The 18321-nt window shown below is 32.0% G+C and overlaps 1 protein-coding gene across 6 annotated transcripts; it reads left to right on the forward strand.

Moving 5' to 3' along the window:
• The first annotated feature begins 4231 nt into the window (after positions 1-4231).
• Positions 4232-17879, forward strand: LOC101503801 (putative acyl-activating enzyme 19). Of its 6 annotated transcripts, none has more exons than XM_073370984.1 (17): positions 4233-4700; positions 6003-6506; positions 8027-8223; positions 8307-8510; positions 9554-10276; positions 10790-11439; positions 11983-12058; positions 12126-12212; positions 14180-14223; positions 14914-15022; positions 15119-15178; positions 15991-16072; positions 16155-16219; positions 16308-16367; positions 16754-16798; positions 17231-17373; positions 17450-17879. In XM_073370984.1, exons 1-17 carry the CDS (start codon positions 4367-4369, stop codon positions 17679-17681), a joined length of 3615 nt encoding a protein of 1204 aa, XP_073227085.1. In that variant the 5' UTR covers positions 4233-4366; the 3' UTR covers positions 17682-17879. The 6 variants fall into 6 exon arrangements, with proteins under 6 accessions (XP_073227087.1, XP_073227085.1, XP_027192365.1 ...); XM_004510870.4 differs by having other exon boundaries at positions 4234-4700; positions 17264-17373; XM_073370987.1 differs by lacking the exon at positions 4233-4700 and having other exon boundaries at positions 6168-6324; positions 6402-6506.
• Positions 17880-18321: the final 442 nt, after the last annotated feature.

The raw sequence follows: 18321 nt of genomic DNA on the forward strand, positions 1-18321 counted from the left end.
TCCAGTATCCAAACGTTTCTTCATCAAATAGAAGATGCTTATTAACATTTCCACTTGTAATTTCATCTTTAGAGTTAGTCATAATAAAAACATATTTTTACTCAAACATGGTTAAATGCTTAGTTTTGAGGCCAAAATCTAATATCAATCGTAGAACAAGAAACACAAGAAATGGGAGAATTTGAATTGTATTTTATTCTAAAATGTTTTTAGCAAGATTAAAACAGAATAGATAAAATAGTAAACACAAATAATTTATCTTGTTTCACCACCAACATGGTAGCTACGCAAAATCCCTTCAATCTAAAGAATTTAATCCATTAACTAAATCACACGTCCACTGAAAGTCAACCTAATCGTGTTCAAGTCTTATCATCCTAGTAGAGTCAAGTTGTTGAGATGCACCCACTACTGAGTTAGGTTACAAATAGAATGTGTTTATGCGTGTTTTCTAAATAAATCTCGCAAGAGTGTGTTTAGAAAACTATGCTATCAGAAAGTGAAAAATATTTCAACACTTAGATAAAATAACATGATTAAGAACAGGGGTGTGTGACGGCTGTATTATGCTTATTGTAGTATTGTTGTTGTGTATTCTTCAATGTTTAAAGCATATTAGATGAAACAATAAACACAAAACAACACAAGTAATTTATCTTAGTTCACCATCAACACGACAGTCACATCCAATCTCTTCAATCTAAATGATTTAATCCACTAATTCACTAACTAAATCAAATGTCAACTGAACAACAACTACTCAACATAAATTGTGTTCAAGTCTTCTGATTGTTCTATCTTAGTAGAGTCAAGTTGTTGAGAGATGCACTCACTAATGGGCTATGTTACAAACATATTGTGTTTATGCGTGTTTTATGAATAACTCTCACAAGAGTGTGTTTACAAAGCTATACTATTAGAAAGTGAAAAATCTCTTAACGCTTAGATAAAATAACATGATTAAGAACAAAGGTGCGTGACAGTTGCATCGTACTTATTGTAGTATTGTTGTTGTGCATTCTTCAAGTAGGGTTGCACGTCTTTTGTAGATAAACTTTAGAGTTTCTAATCGTTGTCCTGATTGCAATAAATCAACATGTATGTCAAAGTTTTGTATCAAATCTACATATATTGATTAACTATTAAAGGTTATTTATCTTTGTAATTGATTATGCGTATCTTGATATGGAGACATAAAAAGTTATCATGTTTAGAGTATGTCACATAGACCTTCAGGCAAATAACAAATTCAAGATGTTCTGCAGAGGAAAAAAAATTTATTTTATTTAGATCATTGACTTTTTATCAAAGTGTTAACTTTTTTTTATCAAAGTGTTGACTTTCCATCAGAGTTAGACGATAAAATACTTGTCATAGTTATCAGAAACATACGATCAATTTTCTTGTCATACTTATCATAGTCTGACGATTAATTTGCTTTACACACTTATCAAAGGTAGAATAATTAGAGGATTGTTTGCAACAACATAATCACCAGAGGCATGTTTCAGAACGCGTTTATCAGACTTAGAATACGATTTTCAGAGTGGAGTCTTAGTGTTCCTTTAACTTATCCAAATATCAGAGGATACAGTGCAAAGTCGTTTAAATATTACATGATCTAAGAACTGGACACTTAAATAAAAACATTAATGTTTTAAATTATTCCCACAAAATAATTTCGTTATCATAAAAAAACAATTAAGGTCATAGTTCTTCAAACCAACTTAATTCTAACATGTCACACTGTCAGGCAAGGACCTATTTAAGGCTTAGTTTTGCCCCACTTGTTTAATAAAAATGTCAATCTTATACTTTATAAAAAAAATAAAACCTATTTATTTAAATATGTCAGACATAAGTTTTTTTAAAAATCTATTAGGTCTAACAAGTTAACATCTTTATGTAATAGATATTTTTTTAGGATTAAATAAGTTTTTAGTCCCAATAAAATTTCACTATTTTTGTTTTAGTCCTTATAAAAAATTTCATCAACTTTTAGTTCCTTAAAAGTTTTCCTTTTCATTTTTTGTCCCGTATTTTATATCAACTATTGTGTATTTTTCAAGTTATTGAATAATTTTTGCAGTAATGTTTATAATATATTTAACAACTTCCGTACAAAAATTTAGAATTTTTTAACGTGCGATAAAATTAAATATGAATTTTAAAGCTACAAAAATTTGAAAGACACAGAGTAGTTGGTATAAAATCAAGGACAAAAAATAAAAATGAAATTTTTTTAAGGGATTAAAAGTTGATGAATTTTTTTATAAGTGCGAAAAATAAAACGATATTTTATAGAGACTAAAAATATATTTAACCATTTTTTAATTGTTTTACTATTTCAATTGAATTTCTGTAAGACTTAAAGCATATTATAGTTGAATTTGACAGGTTGATTACTTATTTAAAATATACGATCGTGCAATAATGTTATTGAATGTGATTATTAACTTAAGATTTAAGACCTAGTTTTAAAAAAGTTAGACCAAACTTCAAAATATAACATGTGATAGATAATTAAAATCATTAAAATATATCTCCTATTCTTTATCGAGAGAGTGCTCAAAATATATCTCTACTTTATGATTATTCTCCCTTGCATCAATCACCAATTGAGGTATATTAGTATCACAAAACATAGGTCTCAATCCATGATCCAAATTCTCTTTGTTTGGTCTCAACCATTGAACTCGTGAAATGCTACCATATTTTACAATTTATTTGACCATATCAACAAGACCAATCAAATTGATTTCATTTTGGTTAATCCCTTATTTCACATCATTTTACCATTGACATATTGAAGTTGTATATGCTAGTTTCTTTCAAATTTGCCTATGTGATACAAAATGAGTCTTATTTCAACCATCTTAAGAATCAATCAACATAAAATGCATCAATAGTAAATACAAACACTTATTAAAAAAGTTTGATTTCTTTGCAATTTGTGTTATATTTGTAAAATAAAGTTTAATATGTGTTTTAAGGAAGTTTTCCGTTAACTACTTTTTTTTTATAAGCGTTAGTTGCCGACATCATAAAGATCACCAACACAAGAATCAAAGGAAGCTAAATCATTAAATACATAAAAAATATAGATTAAAAAATACATCAACAAAAATGCAACAACAAAAATTAATCAACATAAATAGAGGTTAAAAACAAAAAACAAGACCAAGGGTGAGTTTTTGCAAAATATATCCGGGGATATAGGAGGCTGGAAATAAATGTACCCATATAATAATTATGAAGGAATGAAAAAAGATTCTTAAGAACAACAAATTATGCCCAGGAGTTTTTTTCTACATGAAAGCAAGACTTTTATTCCCAAACTAGAGTGGTGGGAAACTTATTCCAATTTTCATGAGAACAATTTTGTGTCTGTAAAATACCATCTCATCCCACTAACCCAATAAAATAACTTCTCTTGCTAGTGCATTACCCATTTTTAATTTAATTTAATTTAACATGACATTTCATTATTTATTTATTAATTAAAAATTTAAAAGCAATTATTCCAATAATTTAAATTATTATTCAAGTATATTTCTTAAATTTTCTTTGGAAAAAGGTTCGTATCATTATAATCCTAGTAATTAATTTTAAAACCATGAAACAAACTCAACTCAAGAGTCATGTACTAGTCCAAAGAACAAGAAAACAAGACTTCAAATGCCAATATAAAATCAGTCACAAATGATAAAATTTTGAAATCATCTGACACAAATTGTTAAATGAGTAAAACCCAAACTTCAAATGCATCAATAAATTAAAAAAAATGTCAACTTTGAATGAATTAATAAAATAATAAAAATGTATTATCAGAGACTAATGCGAAGATAAATTTACTTTAAAAATTTAATTGCACTTTTAATATTTTATTTTTACTAATTCACAAAAATAATCTTGTATTTCAAAAATTCGATAATTTTAGTCTCTTTAATTTTTTAACTTAAAAATAATGATATGAAATACTTTAATTAAATGCCATATAATGTAAAATAATTAATATCTATAAAAATTAAATAAAATATCATAAAAATCAAATTTTAATTTTTTCTTCATATTTTTAATTTAATTAACAAAATTTAAAATGACTTTATATAATTTAATTATATGTTATGTTATTAAAAATATATCAAATTATTATTTTTTTAATTTAAGAATACGAGAGAATAACGAAAAGGAATTAAAATTACGGTTAAATTTAAAAGGAACATTTTGAAGGCAAATCAGGTGACGAGAGACTTTAACTAGGTGCCACGATCAGCGCTCTTTTTCTTCACTTCTCACTTTCATCTCAGTACCGCCCCTCATCTCTCGAAACAAACAACCACCACCACCACTCACAAATAAAGTAATGAACAATAACTATGACCTCACACACACACAACACTGTTGCATTTCCCACGAATTCTTCCGAACAGCATCAACAAACCCTAACAAAATCGCAGTAATCCACGCTTCCGGCGTATCCAACTTTTCCCGCGAAAATTCCACTTTCCCCGACTTCAATGGAGATATTACCACGCTCTTACAACACCGCGTTCAGTCCACGTCTCCTCCACTCTACCACGGTGACCGTAGCTTCACCTACTCTCATGTCTTGAATGCGGTTAGTTGTCTTAGTTCTCGACTCCGCTCTATCCTTCACGGTGCTGATGACCCGCACCTCATCATAGCCAAACGTCAAGGTTTGTTACAACGCAAAATTTAGTTTGTTAGTTGCTTAAACCCGTTTACTTTGTGAAAATGAACCTGTTTTTTTACGCTTTTATTTTTTAAAAAAATATTCTTGAACTGAATCATTGCTAAGGAGATAACGTCAAATGCTAATAATGAATCTTTTTTACATTTTTATTGTTTTTAGAAATGTTTCATTTCAAAAGACCCTTATAATCCCTTGTTAACCGTATAAAATTAACATAAATTTTATAAAATGTAAATAGAAAACGTTTTTACAAAGAAAACAAGTCCAATTGTTGAAGTCTTCCTCTAATTAATGTTGTCAAATAGCAACTATAGTTCTATAACTTAGCGGAATTTGAATAAATCACTTGAAATTGTTGTCAAATAGGGCACTATAGCACTGTAGTGGAATTTGAACTAACCACTTTTTTTTCGCACACACCTCTAATAGCATGCGGATGAATTTCATTTTCGTCATTTTATTCTTGATTATTCGCTTGATGACAGAAGGTTTTGTTAGTTGTTACACAGTTAGTTAGTTAATTTTTAATTGTAACTGGAAGCTACAACTTAGAAAATTGTGATATTTTGGTTCACAGTTAGTTATTTAGTCAGCTAGCTAATTAGTTAGTTTTTAATTGTAATTGGAATCTACAACTGAGAAAACTGCGAACAAATTATCTCTTAATTAAGTTTTCCACATGACCAATTTGTGGGTGTGCTGAGTAGGGTCTTTGTGACTCCCTTTTTTTACATTACCTTGCTCAAGTGATATGACCTATTCTGGCAATGAAGCTAATTTTGGGATTGTTTTGTTTCGAGGGAAAAGGAAGGAACCAGTAATTTTTCGATTCGAAGTTGTGAATATTATGAAATGTTTGTAAAATGGAGTAAGGCAAGGGATTGTTGTGATAATCACTCATTTTATTTCTCTTTATTTAATAACTAATGTTAAAGAAATATGTGGTTTTGTTTTTCCAAGTGTCCACTTTTTAAAAGTTTTTGCAAATGCCTTACTGACTGTTATTTTGATGGTTTACTATCTATTAGCTATGTAACATTGACATTTTAGGATAGAGGGGTGTCCGAGTGTCTGTCTTGTGTTGGTGTCCAACACTCGCACGGCATAGACACACGTGGTTACGTTCAATCACTTCCATTTTTTCAAATTATTATTGGTGTCTATAGGTTAGTATTGTGTTTGGTGTACATATTTGTGTTAGAGCTTCATAGTTTATTATTCATTTTTATGTTTGAATGGGGAAATGATGCTTGATGCGGCACTGCCATCTTGTACCTTGCGGTAGGTAACGATGGTGTCCACCGTGAAGAAGGAACTGTTTGGAGATCTGAGTCCTTGAACACTGTCGATCCTAGTTCAGAGTCAATGGATAAATCCAGTGAAGAGTATAGGCCAAAGATAGTGGGGATTTATATGCCTCCTTCTGTTGAATATATTATTGCTGTTCTTTCGGTATTGAGGTGTGGGGAAGCCTTCTTGCCTCTGGATCCTTTCTGGCCAAACGAAAGGATACTTTCAGTCGCTTCTTCTTCAAACGCTGATCTTATTATAGGGTCCCAATCTTCATTTGGTAAAAGTAACTTGGAACAGCTTGATGAATCACATTGGTTAGTAAAGTCAATTAGTTGTCCTGTTTTGAGCTACTCTATTGAAGAAAATCTTCAAGAATGTAGTTGTTCAACAGATTTGGCATGGCCTTGTGCCAATGAAAAGAAAGGGTCATTTTGTTATCTGATGTATACTTCTGGATCATCTGGAAAGCCTAAAGGAGTGTGTGGCACTGAACAAGGTAACTTGTTACTGTAGTTTGTTGCAGCTGTTATTATATTGAAAACAATATTTATATAGTAAAATGTTATGTTGTGCACTTGTCAGTTTCCTAACCTTCCTTCTTTCTTTGCTACACGTGAAAAGAAGCACATTCTATTCAATACTTTTTGGATCATAGTAGAAATATTTAAACTATGTATGAAGTAAATCAATGTTCAAAACTTAACAGTTCTTTCATTTTGGATAAAGCACACCTGTTTATATGTATTCCTCCTGTTTGAAGATCCATTCAGTTTTATGCTTGGGAGTTGTATCACGGAGGCTATGTATTTATAATGAGGTTTGATATTTGGTATTAAAGATATGGAAGGAAATGAAAAAGTCTTGCATGTGGTCTTCATTTTATAGAAAAAGTCTATGACAAGTTTCTGTGACAGAATGTGGAAGGCTCGTGTAGTATAAGAAAAGAGTGTTTAGCACATATTTGAGCTATCAGCTATAAAAGATATGTCTTACGGTCATGGGAAACTTATGATGTAGTATAAGATTTTCATCTTTTTTATTATTTTGTGGAGCAAAACATTGTTTTCTTGTAGCAAGCTAAAGCTTAGTAAGCTTTAGATTGAGGGAGAGTGTTAGAATATTAGAAAATATTTTTTATATTATATTAGAGTATCTTGAGTTATTTTCTATGATCAATTTATAATCATAGAGATATCTTAGAATATCTCTAATTATTATTATGATTTGTTCATGATTTAGGATTGAGTCTATGTTTTTCTATAAATAGAGATTAGTAGTAATCAAGTTAGCATGAAGCTATTATCAATAATATTCAAACCCTTATTATTTTCTCTTCTCCTTTTCTCTAAAATCCCACAACTTCAACAATATCCATCTTATAAATTTATATGGAGATTGGTAGAGATGTCATACATAGGATTCAAGCTGGGTGAATGAAATGGACAGATGTTATAGCTGTAATTTGCAATCACATTGTGCCTATCAAACTAAAAAAAAGTTCCATTACAAGGTCAATGCTGATCTATGTATAATGAAGTGCCAACATGAGAAAAAGAAGTTTGGTGGAGCTAAGAATATTGAGGCAGATCAGTGTATATATATGCATGAAGATATAGTATTAGGAATAAACATATCTAGGAGATAGTTTGAGTAGCACTTACTAAGAAGAAGATAACAAAAATTTATGTAAGGTGGTTTAGTCATGTGAGAAGAAGGGCGGTAACAGGTTCATTGAGAAGAGTAGTTCAAAAAGGAATATACATGAAAGCTTTAGGAGAAACATTTAAGAATACCTTGCTCCAAAATCCTTTTATTGGAATTTTGGTTTTCAATGGAGCCTTATGGTGTCAATTGTTCCATGTAGTCAATCCTATGCAGTGGGAGTGGGCTTGATTGTAACTGTTACTGTTCTGTTTAAATTCTATGATTATAAAGTAAAAGTTTCTGATCCATAATTTTTTTTATATTATGGATATGTACCTTCTAGGATCACAATTTGATTTACATTCTTGTTAGGTCTTTCAAACCGCTTTTTATGGATGCAAGGAATGTATCCTTTGACAGGGCAGGAACTATTGTTGTTTAAATCATCAATTAGCTTCATTGACCATCTGCAAGAATTTCTGAGTTCTATTTTGACTGCTTGTGTATTAATTATTCCTCCTTTCAGTGAGCTCAAAGAAAATGTATATTCCATGATAGATTTTCTACAGGTATGGTGGTTCTTGATCGAGCTTTTGTGTATCAATTATTCTTAATTGCTTACGCTTGCTGGTAATATTAAATGGTTCTGTAGGCTTATTCTATTAATAGGCTTACGGCTGTTCCATCACTTATAAGGACAATTCTACCTGTATTGCAAACTCACGCGGACACACGGAATGAAAGTTCACTGAAATTGCTAGTGCTAAGTGGTGAAACTTTTCCTTTTGCCTTGTGGGAGAAGCTTTCAACTATATTACCAAAGACATCTATCTTGAACTTATACGGAAGTACTGAGGTTAGAGAAAAAAAACTATGCTTCTACTTTGAGATTGTGCAAGACAGTTCATATTTTGTATTTTCCATCTGGTTCGTGTGACGACATTCAATGTTTCTACTTGTGATTCAATGTTGTCATTGACATTCTTGAACATAATTTGACATACTATTGTTTCATTTCTATGTATGAAGGTAATTCAAATTATTTCCTAGCTGCTTCCTTGTTTTCTGTTCTTGGTTTGTTACTGCAATCCAATGCTATCTAGTTACACCCACGTATTACATATTATAATCTAAGGGAATTGATTGGAAACAGAGTTGCCAGACAAACCAGGAAGCAGCAACAAACCAAGAATAGGGGGTGATTAAATGAAGTGGAAAAACTGCCTCACAATTTGAATGGAAAAAAATGAATCAAAGAAATATCGCCTCATAATTTGATTCCTTTAGAAGTGGAAATACAATATTTTGGATGTTATTTAGAACATTTTTTTCCCTATTTGCTTGCTATTGCAATCTGTAATTACTCAAGTTCTATCTAACTAAGAATTTATTTATATCAACTATGCCAAGTGGAGGAACCATGAAAAGAATAAATTCAACCACAAAACTTTAAGAAATTTAGAGAATACCGGAGGGTTTAGTAAAGGTATGGTAGGGAAAATATAGAATAGTGGAGGGTTTAATCAAGGTGTGATAGGGGGTGAGAATAAAAATTCAAAGCTTGGTGTTGAGAGGTGAAGGATAGGCTAAAGCTAAGGCACATTGATTTGTTGAGACTCGGTCCCAAGATTAAATAGTTCCCAAGGGAATGCAGTGCAACTTGAGTTATTTATGTTAGATTTTGTCATGTGGATCTTCGTTGGACCTTGTCTTGTTGTGTCAATATCAATTTATAAACGACTAATGCATTTCTTTTTCTTTTTATATTATGAATGCAAATTATGTTATTTGTTGATATTAATTTTCACAATTCTTGTCATATTGAACTTCCATTTTCTATCATTTCCATTGGCTAATACTAGTAATATATTTATTTTCCCTTTCCATTTTTTACCCAAGGTTGCTGGCGATTGTACATATTTTGATTGCAATAGGATACCATTGATTTTGAAGGAAGAAATGCTAACAAATGTTCCAATAGGTTTACCCATTACTAACTGCAAGGTAGTGCTTATTGGTGAAAATAGTGCATCAAATGAGGGTGAGCTATATGTTGGTGGTTCTTGCATTTTTAGGGGTTACTTCAATGAATCTGATATAATGTCTGATGGATTTGTAAAATTGCCTCAAAGTTATGGCTGTGAAGATTCGGTTGATGCTTGCCAAAGCGAATTATACTTTAGAACTGGTGATTTTGTCAAACAGTTGCCAAGTGGTGACTTTATATTCTTGGGACGAAAAGACCGAATTGTAAAAGTCAATGGGCAGCGTATTGCCCTCGAAGAAGTTGAAAATTTGCTAAGGGAGCATCCACATATAAATGATGCTGCTGTAGTTTGTCGAAATCTTCAATCAGAGCTTGTACTTATTGAAGCCTTTGTAATATTGAAGGACAAACAACAATTGGGTGAATTATTAGTACCTGCAATCAGAAGTTGGATGCTTAACAAACTTCCATTAGTTGTGCTCCCTAACCGTTTCATCTTCATAGAATCATTTCCTATGTCTTTTAGTGGTAAGATTAACTATGAGATATTGGTTAGCTCAGCATTATTGACTACGAATGTCAAGGATAAGGTTGGTAACATTAGCTGCAACAATCTTCTGCAACTTATTAAAAAGGTATGGTTTCAGTATTTTAAATGGCAAGATACCTTGTCTATCTGCACAAGGTATGACATTTTGTGCTTTGTTCACATTCTAATCCTGAAAGATATTTTCGTGAGGCAGTGTCTTAGAGGTATAAACCATTTCTGGGCAATATTTTATTTCAGAATGACAAATTTACTGGTCAGTTTGTTCAAATATTTTCAAGCATGTTCGTTTTGCCTACACATTTGTAACTTCTTGTTTTTGCTTTTGTATATAGGCCTTTCATTTTGTTTACCCATTTTCTATCAAATAATTTCTTTCTTCTTCATAAAACAATTGGTCTCTGCTTTGAATATGGCTTTCTTTTGATGATCTATGATGCATTACAAATAATGGATGAATCTATGAACTGAGACAGTTGTTGCTTCTATATATTCCATTTGTACGTGTCTATGGATGTAACTTGTTGGCTCCTAAACTATTTATGTAAGATTTGTGTGTTTGTGGAAGCAAAGTTTTTGATTTGATTGATTGCTTTAACAGGCCTTTCACAAAGCTTTAATGGTTGAAAAGTTATGCAATGATGATAATTTCTTTACGATGGGCGGTAACTCTCTTTCTGCTGCACATGTTGCTCACGATTTAGGGATTGACATGAGATTTCTGTACTACTATCCAACTTCTTTTAAGCTTTGTATGGCTCTTCTCCATAAAAGAGGATTATGCTCTTTGCATAACAGGTTGGATAAATGTTTGCAATTAGATGCAGACATACAAAATAACCATTTTTCTTCCAATCTTGCTGAAAATTCAAGTCCTCTTGAGTCAAGGATGATTCCCAAAGATAATGCTGATATTTTGAAACCTTCTAAGCGTTTAAAAAGGGGTTCTACTGATGTTATATCAGGGGGAGATGAATCATTTCCTTGGCATTCCCCTTCAATATTCCTATCATCTTCATTTAGCCGATGCAACAAGGTGGTGTATGAAGGGCAAGCTTCTGTAATGGATACACAGCAAACAACTTGGTCAGCCAATATTCCAAGAGGAAGCAGAGGTTGCATGAAGAGCTTTTGGAAAGTTTACATGGAATCTTGTGTTGATGCTTCACCCATGGTTGTGTCTAAAGGCTCGGATATTTATTTATTCATTGGATCTCACTCACACAAATTTCTATGCATAAATGCTAGAAGGTATAAACAAATATAGTTTGTATGTATGGTTTTAATCCATCACATACCGTTTCTCATTTGAATGTTTTCTTCATTTTACAGTTTAATCTCCAGGTTCTGATAAAAAATTGATACCTGCAAGGCTGCAACCACCCCTTTTTTATTCTAATTTGAACCAATTTGTACTTTTGGCATCATGATAATTTCCTGTACTCTTTAAAATCTGTTTGTACAGATTGATGTATGATGAAGATCACATGTAACATCCATACAATCTAGGTGACCTATTTTTTGTTAAATGCATCAAGACGATATAGATTTCTCTTACAAGAAAGAATGAGGAGATTGCTTACACTTTTTTCTGACATTATCTGCCACACTTTTTCTGTTTCCACAATTTCATTCACTGTTGGATATGCTCATTCTATCTTGCTTTGTATGATAAATAAAAACTGTGTGTGGTTACCAAACATATCCTATAGATGTTCATCAGGTTGAAATGTAAATTTGCTATATATTTTTGTTTCTAAAACTACTAAAACTGCTGCTTAATAATTGGTTTAGTGGTTCTATACAGTGGGATATCAAACTAGAAGGTCGGATTGAATGTACAGCAGCAATTGTTTCTGATTTTTCCCAGGTCTGTGTTCAATTGTTATGTATTACAAGATTCTATCCATTTGTTCTAACACGTGGTATTTCTCTAGGTGGTTGTTGGATGTTACATGGGAAAGATCTATTTTCTTGATTTTTGCAATGGACACATCTGTTGGACTTTTCAAACGTCTGGTGAGGTATCTAGTTTTAACACTAAATTTGTCTTGTTTGAGGTTTTCTGGTGTCTTCCTGAAGGTTTTAGGTTTTTCTGTCAAGTTCTTTTTTTATTACAACACAGATCATGTGAAGGGATGTGGTTATTGCAGAAGAAATTGGAAAACAAATCAATAGGCACCTGATAATTGAAAGGGTGTATTTAGGGGTGGTTAATAAAGAGAAGGAAGGGACTAATACAGGTTTTTGAAATACATGTTTGCATATAAATAAGAGTAAGGGAGAGTTAGTTAGTTAGTTAAAAACTTACTCAGATTTGTAGCAGAGAAGAGGTGCTCTCAAATTCACCATACCATTCTATTCTTCTTCTGATTACTTTGATAAGATGGTTTTTGCATAACAAATAGGAGTTCTTATACCTAATTCTTCTTTCAATTCACATTACTTTCTTTTTATAACAGTCGACTCTATCACAAATACTTACTAAATTAGCTCTTATAGTCGATACTTTCCTATATTAGAAGTATATTATGTGTTACCTTGAAATTATTTGATATAATTACAAATTATTTTTAAAATAAGAAATTTTAATTTGAGAATTAGATTTGTGAAACTAATGTCTTCAACAAGTTATTAAATGAAGTAATTTTGAAAAAAATTAATCTTCGAGTAAGGGGATCCCCACCCTTTATATAATATTAAAAATATATACTAAACTATATCATCTATTTGACCATGATTCAACCACAAGAAGCTATGAACTAGTGTCTTCATCAGTATAATGACCAATCCAATATCCATTGTTCTCAATTTTATAACACAACCCTCATATTTTATTTGGCTTAGGACCATCTAACGATTTTCAGAAGTTACATCACAGGCAGAGTTGCTGCCTCTTATTCTATATTTCTTTATAAACACTCAATTTTGGATTTACCACTAACCTTCACTGCTGCCTTCACTGCATCATCAGTGCCATAAGAACTATCCATAGTATTTACTAATCTTCAATATATCGATCTCCAATGCTTCTTATAACAGAGGTCTTGTCAACATGAACCTCACTATAAGGATTGCCACTGAATTACAGTATCACTGTTATATGTTTCTTGAACCGCTGCTTCCACAGTAACTTTTACCAAATTACCACTGCACTATTACCTACCTTGGGCAAAAAATCAAATCCCAGAATTTGACATCTGCTGTCTTAAACAAATTAAGCATTTTGGGTATTAAAGCTTTCTTGACCAAGAAATCTAGACTAGAGTTCTATCATTGCTACCCATTTTTGTAAATAAAAATTGAGTTATACAAAATAATAAGTGAATTGTACACTTCAAAATATCTGGCAAAAAATAGTGTATTTAGATATGTAATACATCCATGTGTGTGTTTTCACCTTATAGTTTAAGCTTTTGGAATACTTAGTTCATGACAATAATAAATTCAGCTTTTCATTATTACTTTAGCATTACTTAAAATGCTAAATTCATTTTAAAAAAAACATAAAATGTTAACTTTTGTCTTCACTGAAAACCTTTTGTTTTGACCAACCAAAACCTATAAGTGAAACAATAAAGTAATATTTGATCCTTCAGAAGTCCATACTGGAAATATTTGTGTAATTGTTTCATTTTTTAAGTATCTTCATTCTTTATATAATTTGGTACATTGCATAGTTAGTACACATCATAGATTTTTTGTGTGGATTCTCTTGGCTGTTCTGCTCAGGACTGTTTCCAGGGAATTTAATTACCAGTATGCGGAGACATAGCAGCCCTGCTGTACTGTTGTTTTTTATTTTCACGCACCCTTTATTTGGCATTGTTTCTTTATGATAACCTGTCCTCCCCATGTTTACCTAGTACCTAGCATCATTTATCTCCAATTTTCATTTTTATTAAGACAAATAGTCACTTCTCATTTATCTAGCTTGGTTAAACCGTCTCTTTTTTGGTCAATTTCTAATTTAAATTTTAAATACATGAAGGTTAAATCACAGCCAGTAGTAGACACTTGCAGGCAGTTGATCTGGTACTTCTTTCCTTATCACCACAACTATGTTGCTTTCTTATAAATTTTGAACAGTTTGCAGATCTGTACATATGCTTTTTTCGAAAATAAAATGTTAAAACAATAATATACTTCATTAATTATCTGATTTGAGCAACTTCTTTTCCCAAGAAAAAAAAAGTTCTCACATGCCCTATGGCACAATATAATTTGTCAAACCTGGTTGGTTAGTGCACAAATTGGGAAAGGATTCTCCAAAAACTTGTATTATGGAAAATAAAGGATTTTGATGTTTGGTTTGCGACTTTATATTCTCATAAATTTTAAGTTTCCATGGGACTATGTTTCATGTAGAATGTGGTTTCCTTTGACTCCATGTTTTTCTCTTGATGCTTGTTTTTCCTTGACTGTCTGTTTTGCAAGATATCTTCTGCTCAGTCCCCTGTAGTGATTTTCCTCTTTCCTCTCTAATAAAGTTTATCTTATAAAAATACCTTATGCAAAAATAAGCATCATGTTTTACAAAAAAAGGTTTGATTATTGGACAAGGATACCATGCGAGGAACTTCTCACTCCTTGTCTACATGTTTAATTCAGTGTAGAATACATGTTTTAACATCTTTTATCGTCAGAAGTCCCTGAACTATGTTGAAAAAGTTGTTACACGCTGCTTGATTGGAAAATTTTCAGCATGGTTTAAAATTTATACAGGTGTGGCTCGTATGATCATAACTTATATGCTCTTGATTACAAAAATCATTGCTGTGTCTATAAGCTACCATGTGGTGGCAGTATATATGGGTCACCTGCAATTGATGAGGTGAATTTCACTTCTAATGGACATAATACATGTAAATTGCTTAGTTAAAAGTTTACCACTGAGTTCTTAAACTTTTTGTACTAATTTTTCATGTAGGTTCGTGGTTTGCTTTATGTGGCCTCTACTGGTGGTCGTATAACAGCTGTATCGATATCAGTATGATCAATTCATAAATCTATTAGCATACATGCAAAAAAACTTATATTTCTTTCTGGAGACTTCAATTCTGTACTGATATAGTCTGCCCTTTCTCCTGATACCCAAATTCCAGATTTTGGATTTGGGTTCTTGTGAAAATATTATATTAGTGATGTCAGCTTCTTCCCACTGGATTCTAAAGTTTTGATTTGTTGGTAACTCTATGAATGATGATATTCAATGTTTTTATTGCAAACTGATACTGAAAAGGTATATTATCCACTGATGATATGAGTTAATCGACAAAAAACTCTTAGCTTCCCTTTTACTGGATGACTAAGGAGCTAAACAGTTAAACTAATCATTAACCTTCAGTCTGACATAAATATAAATAGCTTAATGGATATAAGTTAATTATTCATCTATTTTGGCTTAATGCTCATTCACAACATTTTCACACCTTGTGCTTGGGTGCTCTTAATATTCATAAAATACCTTTGGCTTTTGCAAAAAATATTGTTCATCCATTTTGGTTTGTTGCTGATAGAACTTGTTCAGTTGAAAATCTGGTATAAATGAGCATGTATTTTGTTTTGCTTAACTTTTTAACATGAAACAGCTTTTCCGCCAAAAACTAGTGATTGAATAATAATCGACAAGAGAAACTACAAAAAGGATTGAAAAGAAAAGATTGAGGTTTCTTTGCTGACACAGGAGATTAATCCTTTGAACATTAGATGCATTAATCTGTTATTATTTCTGCTGAAGCTGACATGTCTATTGAGCTCTTGATCTTAAGTCGGACTGAAGTATTCCTTTACTAAATCCAGGCTTTGCCATTTAGTATATTGTGGCTACTTGAACTAGAAGTCCCCGTGTTTGGTTCTCTGGCTGTCACCCACAATGGAATTGGTGTGTATCGTGCACTCTTCCTTTAGATTATGTATCGATCACTCTTCCTTATGCCAGTATACTATTTTTCCTTTTCTTGCAGTAATATGTTGCTTGGTAGATGGCCATGTTCTTGCATTGGACCCCAACGGATCCATAGTTTGGAAGGTATGAAGTATTAATCTTCTTATAGATGCAATTTGTTCCCGAGTGGAAGTGATTTTAACCTGCCTGTTTGTCAATAAATTTTGCTCAGAAAACAACCGGTGGTCCAATATTTGCTGGGCCGTGCATACCTTCTGCCATTCCTCACGAGGTACACCATTCTCTTCACTGATTTTAGAAAATATAAAAAAAAATCCATTTAACCCTTCACATCCTATTTGTAAAGGTCATTAAAAGATTGAGAAAATTAATGTTGGCTTCTGATCAGCATATAGTACTATCTGTGGAATCCTTAACATGGACCCTAAGGGCACATGTTAGCATGACCCTATAGTGTATCCACAATTAATAAGGAAAGTACATTAAGTTTGGTTCACTCAATTTAATACTTGTAGTGCATCCGAAGTAAAGCGTATTTATTTCATTGAAGTCTCAGTATTGGTATAAGTAGTTATTGGTTATATTATTAATATTACTGTTATTCTAAATGATTGGTGAAATCTTTATTTATATCATTATTCTTTTATTCCACCGTAGGTGTTTGTATGCTGTAGAAGTGGAAGTGTGTACTCATTCGAACTGGTGAGAACCAGCTGATAAAATTGTTCCCTTTTTTTCTTTTGTTGTCTTTGTGGTGGACTAACTTTTGACCGTAAATATTCATGTTCAGCCACATTTTTACTTTTAACTGATTGAATTGTGTGTTATCTTTTTAATTTGAACTATGTGTGATTTTGGTCTCTCTAATCCCTCTATTTATAAATTAAGCATTTTGTTCTTTCTTAAACCCTGTATTCAAATATTTGGATATTTATAATGCATTTGGGATATGAAATGAAATACTTTAAATGTTTAGAAGTGACAAAATTAGTGAAATTTTGATAAAAACTGAGGATTTTGTAGGATGTGAGACTAGGATTTGAAGAGGGGGAAAATTTGGCAAAAACTTTTTGTTAGGGCATTGTCCCATGCTATAATATGTGGTGATAAAAAACGATTTGTTTCGGTTAATAGTTTGTTCTATGCCATATGTTGGATCAACACCAGGAAAAGGGAGATCTAATATGGGAATACAATATTGGAGATCCAATCACTGCATCTGCTTATGTTGATGAGCACTTGCAGCTGGTGTCTGATGCCTCCCACTCTTCAGACAGGTTAGCCTAGTTTGTTTACTTAGTTAAAGGGACAATATTAGCTATCAATTTCAAACATAATCTTTGTCTTTTACAGGTTAATTTGCGTTTGTTCTAGTTCTGGAGGCATACATCTTCTCCGAGTGAACAAAAATTTCTCCGAAGATACAAATCAACTGACGGGTGAAGTCCAAGAATTTGCTAAACTTAACTTGCCGGGCGATATATTCTCTTCGCCTTTAATGATTGGTGGCCGGATTTTTGTCGGTTGTAGGGATGATTACTTGCACTGTGTTGCCCTTGAAATTCCAAAGCAACGAGGTAGTTAAAACCTTGTATAGTTGAAGTTTTGTTGAACTCTATTAGGTAGTATTGGTTGAATGTGTGGTTAAATTCTCAAATCTGTGAAATTCAAGGCATATAAACGGATGCTAGATGTCTCCTACTAACCTGGTAGCTCAAATGTACAACAAAAACAAATAAATGAAATTCATGAACGAGTTTTAATACTATTTTACAATGTGAAATTATCACTGTCTTTACTGTCTTACCAAATATCACGTGCATTAATTGCCTGTTTGCCATTTATTTGCATATCAACACGGGTTTATCATCACTAACTCCCACTGTAACTACATGGTTTATGGTTTCTGTAGCTATACATTTTGATAGTTAACATTTGAGTATTTTTTAGAGTTTAACATTTGAGATACACATAGATACGTCCAATGAGTTCAACTCATTTGTAATGACAATTTAAGTGTGTGTTCGGAACAACTTTAGAAACTCCAATAGGTCGCGTTGCCGTGGTTTTTCATCGCAATATTTTTGAAATTGAAGGTCGAATCAAACATGCAATTGTAAGACAGTGGATTCTCATTAAATATTAATATGTAAGACTAGTTTATTATTCGCATGTTCTTTATCGAAACAAAGTTAATTCCACTTTAAGTGGAGGCAAAATCTAAG

This window comes from Cicer arietinum, chromosome 7 (genome assembly GCF_000331145.2).
Source record: "Cicer arietinum cultivar CDC Frontier isolate Library 1 chromosome 7, Cicar.CDCFrontier_v2.0, whole genome shotgun sequence".
NCBI lineage: Eukaryota > Viridiplantae > Streptophyta > Magnoliopsida > Fabales > Fabaceae > Cicer > Cicer arietinum.